This window comes from Aplysia californica, unplaced genomic scaffold, assembly GCF_000002075.1.
Source record: "Aplysia californica isolate F4 #8 unplaced genomic scaffold, AplCal3.0 scaffold00006, whole genome shotgun sequence".
NCBI classification, from domain to species: Eukaryota; Metazoa; Mollusca; class Gastropoda; order Aplysiida; family Aplysiidae; genus Aplysia; species Aplysia californica.
Window position 1 is genome coordinate 2,039,795 of NW_004797276.1, and position 10,000 is coordinate 2,049,794.

Here is a 10,000-nt window from a genome sequence, read left to right on the forward strand (position 1 = left end):
GGAGAGAGAGAGGGAGAGAGAGAGGGAGAGAGAGAGGGAGAGAGAGAGAGAGAGAGAGAGAGAGAGAGAGAGAGAGAGAGAGAGAGAAAGTTTACGTGCAATGGTCTTGAAAAATTTTAATTCAACGCAGCAGTCATGTAGATTAGTATTGAGATTTTTGTTACTTACGTTAGTACACGACTTAACAGCGTGAGCATACAAATTAACAAATGATGAAAGAGACGGTCCACGTACTAGCGTATCTTCCCTTGCATTAGTATGTGATTCTGAATTATATTCAAGAGGGTGCATACAATACCTCATGAACCAAGTGTACCTCAGTGACTATTAAAGGTATCAAATCCAGATTTTGACAGAATTTAGAATGTAAAAATTGTAATCGGGTTGTATTATAGACCCGTTTTCAGGTGATATGTCGGTTACGATAATACATGATTCGGGCAACGATATAAAATTATGAACAAGGAGCAAGTTCTTACATGGTAAAATTACTTAAAATTTTGTTACTGGAAATTGCCAGACACAATGGGGGTTAGGGGAATGTTCACATTGACTAAACTAAATGGAACAGGAAAACAGTTGTACTGAAAAGAACTTGCGGAGGAAAAAAGACTGTATGACATAGCAAAGATAGTGCGATCAAGAGACACAGAGCCAGAACATTACTGAAAATATAATCTTGTTGACAAACTGGACACACGGTTCCATTGTCTGGTTCTGATGAGTTAATTTTAGTCTTAGTGTAGAGTTCTACAGCACTTGCAACACAATAAAGTCATAAAAGTTCCGAAGATAAGTGGTGTTACAATAGAGTAACAAACACACAAAAAAGAGAGATAAGGATGATAGATTTTTTATAGGTAAAAAGGGGCAAATCACACCAGAGCACTCACCAACTACCCACATGTCTGAGCAGAAAAGATGGTAATTCTGTAGAGCAAATCAAACCAGTACATGTAGTAGTTTTTTTATGCCCCATAAAGTTGCTTACTCTGCTTTAATTGGCGCATATCCTGGTTTCCTGGTGACAGGAGTCTCTCCACTTCCTCTGCTACCCTTCAGCTCTGGACTTATAGCTGCACTCTTTGATTCCTGACCTTGGACAGACTGGGAGTCAGCAACACCTTCCTTGATAGGTGGTTCGCAATGCGCACCATTTTTTGCATTTGTACCAGTCTCCTCCTTCTCCATGTTTGATGGTTGTTCCTCCATGACCAACTAGGATGGCACTTTTGCTTTTGTGGCCTGTGAAAGCAAAAACAATGGGTTCAAGAAAAATTATTTTACTTTGCACAGGAGTATTAGTTCCATCCATATTTCTCTTACAGCAAGGATTTGGAGAAATTTACAAACATTCCGTTGCGTAGGGGTTGGCAGGTGTGTGATAAAGATCAACCCTAATCAGTTTTCCACTCAGACTGAAACACTGTTTTCATTGAATACTGAATACTATTACTTTATCTTTTCATCTTAGTTAAGGACAAGAGCTGCAAAGTCCTGATAGGAAGGGTGAGGCCATTCTACTGCTGAAGCAATTTTGAAAGATATGACCCCCTCTGAAAAAACAAAACAAAATACACTTCTGGTTTAGTTGAAGGTCTACCATGCTACGTCGGTCTACTGTAAGTCTGGCCCGATCAACCACAGCCTACTGCAATAACACATCTTGCATAGCGTACGTCCCTCCTGGTTGGCCACGATAACGACACCACTGAGGGCATTTAGACTAAGGGCGATGGCGTATACAATCGCGGTGGGCGGGTGGGTGGATTGCTCCATTTTGCAGTGTTGTCATAATCAAAGAAATTTGTGGTTGAAAGATTATGATTGCCAAGTATTGACAGCAAATGACCAGACCTGGAAGTGAAAAAGCTAAAGACACTATAATGTCATAGTTGGGTGTAATACTCTTCATCTAGTTTTTACTGAAAAATCATGTAGGGGGTCATAATAGAAATACAAAGGTTTTGTGTTAAAACCTCAATAGTAAGTAAATAAAAGTAATCTAGTCTAGAAAAGGGAAAGGCAGACTAAAGAGAGAAGAGTTCACACCATCAGAAAGCAATAACATGCATGCTATAATTAATTCAACACTCATTCTGTAAACTTCATAATTTCATTCTTTCTTCTTTCTATAATCCCATTACAAGAATGCGATGTTGTGACAGTCGTCTTACTGGAAAACAAAACTACAAAATATAAACAGGAGCAGTTGAAGGCAAATTATGGGACAATTTGACTGCAAGCCGTGAGTTCATTGACCAGGATGACGACTATTCATGCTTATAGACAGGCGTGCACTAAAAATCTACTGAGTCTGCTTTTTCTCCCTATACTTAATACTGGATTTCTAGCGTCGTAAAAGATGGTAAATGAAATTTAAAATAGTCCAATAAAAGAGAAACGAATAAATGCTTCATTTCATAAGACCTATTCTAAAGACGGCATTAAAACATATTACTCATTTGTTCCCGACTGAAATGAAAGGAGGTTTGTCTTTCACCTATCAGTGCGGAGATAAAAACAATGAATTTACAGGCATCAGCATCAACAGTACCATAGCAACAGGTATCAGTGCCACCATCTCAAAGGTCTTGGCCCTGATTACTTTACAATACTATTCGGTGCTGGACACTGTCCTGCGCAATTTCCAGATCTGCATATCGCTGGTGGAGTGATGAAACCTCGTAACCCCAGAAAGGAAAATTTTACAGGAGAGAAAAAAAACTGATTTACTCTTGAATAAAATGACCTATATGAACCAAAGTTGGTACAGATAGATAAAAACATGATAGAAACGTGGTTAGTACATAAAAATAACTTTTCTATTGTTTATGTGGTTACGCTGTGGGATGCGAGGTTTCATTACACCATTTTTGTCGTGATGAAACCACGTAGTCAGCCGGCGGGAGGGTTGCGAGGTTTCATCAGGACAGAGTTTGAGGGTTGCGAGTTTTCTCGCTGCTCATTTTGGTAGCAAAATGCGTCTGTTGTTTGAAACGCCACAAAGTGATAAAGATGTTTATTCGAAACCAATTGGTTTGGAGTTCGATTCCCGGCCAACTGAAGTCAAATAAATGTGTGTTACCTGCAGAATTTATGTTTGAATCCTCAAACGGATTGCAATTAATGCAATTTGTTTCACTATAATTTGCCAAGATTAGATCTGGTTACTTCCAGTTTTACTAAAATGCACAAATTAATAATAAATCTCTGCAATATGGTCTCTGTTTGCACTACAGATGGTTTTCATAAGAGATTTGAATCATAATGAACAACCATTAATGTTAATGGTATAAATTGTCATGAAGTGACGATGCATATTGGGAATAACAGATTTAAGCTCCTGTAGGTGATTGTACTTTAACGTTTTGTGTAGAGTGGTGTGGTAGGATGGATCTTATGTTTCTGTGTCCTGCCTTCGGAACGGCAGCCCATTCATATTTGAGGTGTATCTTGAACTGAGTGTTCATGTCTGGGATGTACTTCAAACACCTGACAATAGGATCACCCGTTTTTCTACCTAGTTTTATAGACTTGTCGTAGCTTCCAGACTTAGAATATTCCTTGAAGATTGTGTGATCCGAATATTTGTTTTGATAAGTTTCTTGTTTTGCTCTTGCCATCATGAAGAAATGGAGGTAGTCTTGGAGGACCTCGATGCATCTTTTTTAAAGCGATCTCTTAATAGTTGAGTTCACACTGTTAATTTCCCTATGTGTTTGTCATTTGATATAATGTTTTTGTTCAATTGTGCTTCCATGTGTTGTTGAAAACAGGCTGAGAGAAACATTTTCTTGTGTGGCATTTCTGTATTCAAAGTATTGGTAACCACAGTTGTCGCTGTCGATAATGGTTTTCTGGAAGTCCAGCTTTTCCTTCAGGAAATCCAATAGACATGAAGCTAACTCATTTGCCATAAGTCCCCCTTCTGCTTCATGACACACGCAACAAGTAGTCTGACGTGTTGCAGCATCCGATAGCGTAAAGTTATGAACGGCGAGTTTCGTTTTGTAATGTAAGGCTGATGCTGAAGATCCATTGAAAGTACCGCCGTTTTAGGTTCATTACTGGCTAGAGATTTGATGGCTTCAGATTTATCTCGTTCCTTTTCCTTGCGCTCTGCCTCCTTTTCTAGAATGTGAGCATTCCAAAGATCCTCCAGCACATTGTCAACTTCACGACTGATGCAAAGGTCACACATATCTATCTTTGACATGAACAGCGACAGGTGATTCTGCTTGAATGCTTCATCGAGGGCGGGTCTTTTGAGAGGCCACCTCCCGTGGTCTGGGCAGAATTGTATATTTTGTAGATACCTGAGTTGCTTTGATAATTATTGGTTCTAAGTTTCTTACAAATCATTCATCCAACCCAGTTCAATTCAGGAACATCTTTAAACACACTGGCACCTTATGGCCACCTTTTAAAAGTGTTTATAGAAGGTATTCCCTCTCTGGTTAGTCTCTGAATACCTCATCCGAGGTCCACTAGTCATCCCATGAAAGGGTCCACACTAAATCAAAAATTAGAATGTCTATCAACTTCAGAGAGCCCTTTACATTTCAGAGTCCAGCTCTTGCAATCACAGTTTCGTTTCAATAATTTAGCTGGGATTTTCATTGAACCTTTACGTATTCCGATCCTGTCCTGAACAACGGATAGCTTTTCGCTTACTTGTTGCCACTCCTAAAATGGCTAAAAACCCTTTCTTTTCCTCTGTGGAGCATCATTTATGTTGGCATCACAAATGGGCTGTGTCTCGGGATCAGGCTCCAGGAAAAGTGGCTAAGGTGCCTGAATATGGTCTACAGATCGTGTTGCTGTGACCTCGCAGGTAATAATTCAGCATCTGACTTACAGCTGCCTGGTGAAACGTCAGTATGGTTTGAGGTATGATTCCAGTCGACACCGGTGTTGGTGCAGACTCAGTCTGGGATGAAGCTGATACTTCCTTATCTCCACATATCAGGAACAGCCCTGGAAAGGACTGCGACATGGTGGCTGGGGTCAATTCATGGAACGTGGTCTGCTCAGTGGTTTCCAAACCAGCCCTTGTAGGGTATAAAGATCTAGGTGATGAGCACAGTTAGAAGGAGATATTCAATACAGATTCGGAAATGTCCGTATTACTTGAGTTGTTGAGGCACAAATTTGTCACAATGTCCTCTAAAGACTTCAGAGTCTTCAAGACCATGGTTAAGTTCAGTACTATTCGGTCTCAACCACAACTGGAGGATTCGACTACACAGCGGATTCATAGTCTGAGACTCCCCGAGGCGGTCCACTGACAGAAATGTCTTTAGGCCATTACCAAAGGGGGGGGGGGGGGGGGGGGACATTTCTCGTTCTAGTGCACAGTAGAATTGTAAATGGACTGGTCCAACAATGTCATGCTCATAACTGTGCCTGAACTACAACAGGGAACTGCTGCTTTTTCTGTCATAATCCTTACTATCGTCATTTTCTTCTTCTACTTCTGTATGTTTGTCACACTCTTGTGACCCGCTATTTCCGGGTTGCCTTGAAAGTTGAAGCAGACTTTGTGCTGCTGATGCTAGAGGGGCGAGCAGAGTAAGTCTGAGTCCCTATAAGGACTCTTTGTTGACATTCAATCCTTGACGCTCGTATGACCGTATGCAGTTGCGGGCGCCGTAAAACCTGTACTAAAACCAAAAATAGTCTGAGAAGATGCGAAACCTTACCCTCTCTTTGATAAACAGAATGGCCTGTTGACATCAGGAGATTGCACAGATCTGTCACCTAGTCTTAGTAAGGACTACCGTCACCTGTCATTTCAAGGTGTGACTGTTGCCTTAACTTAAACGTTAACTACGTTTGTGCTCGATGAGAACATCTTGATTACCAGCATGTAGTATATGGATTTTTAATATATTTACACAGTGTAAGTACTTCACTTATGACCATATTTGAACTTCTGAAGTGACTGAAATAAAGTGAATAAATAAAAGAATGAATAAATGTAAGGATGAATGAATGAATGAAATATTTCTTTATTCCGTCAGATACATTAAATGCACCAGACAATGTCAGTTATGGGTGCTTCAATTAAGCTAATTCATAAAGAAGGCTTATCCAGAACCTCGTATAAGCACACCGCTCTTTCAAACCGGGAGTGATGAAACCACACAAAAGCAGATCGGCGCACCAGGTGAGGGTTGCGAGGTTTCATCACGCCAGGATATCATGGGGGCAAACATATGAGGTTTTTTTATTAATTTTTTTTCATACTTTCTCTTACTAATTTAACCTTGTGCTTTTGACACATCGTGAAGAAGGACTGGGAGAAGACATTAAGCCAAAAAAAAGAATTTCAAAAAAATTGAGGGTTACGAGGTTTCATCACTCCACCAGCGATATATAACTATATTTTCTGGATTCAGCATAAAGCAAAGTAAAAAAAATATGAATAAATGGGGCAAATCTGGAAAAGATTGTTATACTATACAGTTGTAGCCTAGGGCCTACATTTTTACTTTTGGACAAGAAGGAGGTTGCAAGAAAAAAAAATAGAGTGTCTAGGTACACGGTAACCGGGCACCTAGCCCCAGTGTCTACGTACACGGTAACCAGCAACCGGGCATGTAGTCTCAATGTCATGTACACGGTAACCGGGCATGTAGCCTCAGTATATACATACACGGTAACCGGGCACGTAGTCTCTCTACCACGTACACGGTAAATGGGCAGTCCAGAACTCCAAGTCCAGTTTTTGTCATCTGGGGTTGCCTTCCTCCCCACCCCTCCCCCGGCTGTACCTTTAAAAAAATCAATAATCCCCCCCATTCTGGAGCCCTATACTTCGCAGCGCACAGACTTTGAATGAACTTTGGTGACCCCAACCGGTACTCACAATATGATGCACCAGCACAGGTTCACTGACCGGTCACGATGGAGAGCCCGACAAGACGCTTGTGTGATTTTTTTGTATCAGTATCAGCTAGATCTAGATCTAGATCTAGATCTAGACCTAGAGACAGCACGGGATAAATATTGATTTATTTTCATTCCGGTTACCGTGTACATAGATACAGAGACTAGGTGCCCGGTTACCTTGTACGTAGATGCTGAGACTAGGTGAGACTAGGTGCCCGGTTACCGTGTACATAGATACTGAGACTAGGTGCCCGGTTACCGTGTACGTAGACTGTCGTAGACACTCCGAGAAAAAAAATGTGGTTTTGAGGCCAGGAGGACAGTAGATCTACTCTTTGGCATGCTGCTGATCTCCAAAGATGGAACTCCAAGACATCTGCATAGCAATCTCGTTATTTCCAGGTTACCCGTAGACACATATTTTTAACCCTTCTCACCGTGATACCCACAGAGATGCGTTTTACAGTACAGTAACAGTAATTTACCCTTTCTCACCGTCACCGGGATACCCGCCGACGCGTACGACTTACCCCCTAGATCTACCTTCCGGGAGATCGTGTAATAAACTATGGTGTTGAAATATTGGCCATATTTTACATTTACCGTTCCCTTTTCCAATGAGCTGAAGCCGTGAAAGCAAATTCAAGCAAGGCTTTCTGTGTGGTCGTGTCTTTCTTCGGCAATCGTACGCAATACAGCCATACCAAAACAGCATGCGACGAATTTACCGGAAGTATTACAGGGGCGTCTCCTGGAGCTCTAACTTATAAAAGTTAAACGATTTTAATATGGCTAAAAAGTGAAAGCGAATCAAAACCAAAGGTTTTTGTTTGTTTTAATTTAGGTGTTTTACTTTATCGCCTTCACGGACACAATCATTTAGATCATTTAGGAGGTGGACCTTACTTCCATCATTAATTGGTCTTTTCAGTCTGGAGTGTTACCATCATTATTTAATTAAGCATGCTTAATTAACTATATAAGCATACTTCTTCTAAGAAAACCAAATCTGCAGTTCTGCAGTGCTGAAGGATGCTTTTCCACACTTTGGTCCCCTCTCCACACTGGCATTTTGGTGATTGTATTAGATCTAGAATCTTGATCTAGGCCTCATTTAAAACATCAGTAAATATGTTGTCTCAGTCGTGTGTGTTGTGTTCTCAGTCGGAAGACCCAAAAAAATGGAGATTGGTTATCTTAGATCTATTCAAGAATCGTTTTTAAGTTAAACAGTTTATATGAATTTTGCCTTCATTTTTAAAAAAAAACAGTTTAAGCAACAACCCCCCCCCCCCCCCCAAAAAAAAAACCCCCAACAACCCCGGAATGGTGTTACCAAGAAAACAACATCTGCTTTGAAGATGATACGGCAGTTCAAAACTGTAGTCATTAATATACTGAATTACGATGTTTGCAAAGAGTTTGTTTTCTTGGTAACAACATTCAGTTTTTGCATGTTTGTTTGTTTGTTTGTTTTGGGTTTTAAAGGATTGTTTGGTTTGGTTTTGATTTGTTCTTGTTGTTGTTGTTGATGGTAGTGGTGGGTTTTTTCTGTTGTTTTTTATTTTTACTTTTTTGTTGGGGGGGGGTGATTTTTGTTTTGTTTTGTTTTAAATTGTTTTTTGCTCTTCTGTAAAATTGTAAAAACTGCATATTACTGTACTTTTAAACATGACGGCAGAATTATATCAATCTAATCGAATCGCGCTATTGAAAATATATTAATTAATGGCTTATTCGACTTTCATGGGAAACTGTTAAAGAATAAAATTTCAGTCTGTAATGCTCTTCTTGATCTTAGTACAGCTTTATACAGATCACACTCACACTATTCTTATTGAACGATTGTTCAATAGGTTTGGCCTGTCCGACAGAGTTCTCGACTGGTTCAAGTTCTACCTGATTGACCACACACTACAAGACCTTCAGTATAGTCTATACGTCCAGCACTATAGACGTTGGCGGTACACAATCTGTGGTATGACTGTCGCTTGTCAGCTGTTAAATTAGGTGTCGGGGGTGCCCCAAGGTTCAGTGTTGGGTCCCATTGTATACGTCCATATTCCATCAGTGTTGATGCATCTCAATACACGCACGAGTGTGGTCATATAGATACATTGAGTGAACTTGGAACACACATAATTAAAATGTATTAATATTTTGCCATAATAAATGACTGATTGTTTTTCAGCTAGGTCTTACGGAGACTTTTTGCTAGAGTAGGGCCTATCACAGGGGGTTTTTTTCTTTAAATATGAAATACATATTCAGTTCTTCTTGGCTTCAAGAAATTTATTAATATTATTCGAACTATTTGTTCTGTGAAAATCATGCAGGTAGAGATAGTTGAGTCCCTTTAGCTTTTAGTTTTCATGTCTCCTACCGATAATGAAAGACTTGTTGCAAAACATCACAAGCAGAGTCGACATGATTGAGACTTTAAACATGACAGAAACATATCATGCTCCCCAAAGCATGCTATTCAATTAATAGTTTTTCAAGCTTTTCTACATAATGTTAGCGTTTTTCATAGTTTCTTTCCACGTGAGCCGTAACATTAATGACTCAGAGTTCAATCTCACACTCAACATTTTCATTGGTGTCATTATGTACAAAGGTTGAAAACCTCAAACAATACTAGATCTAACAGTGGAAAATGGTCAGATTCTGGCCTGGCTTTGATAGAAAAGTTAGAGAGATCTTACACATTCTTGCTCTCAATAACATAAATAACTTCTCTTATAAGCAATGCATGTGATACTCTCCTAATCAACCCGTTTCTTCCATATACTATATATAGTGAATTCTCCCGGGAGAAACTGTAACGAATGTGTCTCGTGGTTTTAGGGGGGGGGGGGTAAATTTTTTGTAAAATATCCTCCATATCTTCAAAACCAGTCAAAAGCTCAGGCACAATGTTGTCAGCAAAGTTAAAATGTCATCCAAACGTCCTGTCCTGGCACTCAGTTCTCCTAATTTATTATAACTAATGTCATGATTATGATTTGTTTGAAAACAAGTCTCCATCAACAGTAAACAAACACACTCCCGCATAGGAATTATAAGTGTCACTTGACTCCCCAGTGACCGGCGAACAAAAACA

The 10,000-nt window shown here is 39.9% G+C and overlaps 1 protein-coding gene across 4 annotated transcripts in view; it reads right to left on the reverse strand.

Annotated features, from left to right (window-relative positions):
• LOC101857375 (tRNA-dihydrouridine(47) synthase [NAD(P)(+)]-like) overlaps positions 1 to 7,636 on the reverse strand; it is a 22,517-nt gene extending 14,881 nt beyond the window's left edge. For 2 of the 4 annotated variants that reach the window (XM_005089449.3, XM_005089450.3), the window contains exons 1-2: positions 7,501 to 7,636; positions 992 to 1,245 (exon numbers count right to left, since the gene is read on the reverse strand). In XM_005089449.3, the coding sequence (XP_005089506.1) occupies positions 992 to 1,212 (221 nt within the window). In that variant the 5' untranslated portion in view covers positions 1,213 to 1,245; positions 7,501 to 7,636. Of the gene's footprint in view, positions 1 to 991; positions 1,246 to 7,427 lie in introns of all 4 variants that reach the window. The other 2 variants (XM_013080881.2, XM_013080887.2) reach the window with 2 other exon arrangements.
• Between the last annotated feature and the right edge of the window lie 2,364 nt (positions 7,637 to 10,000).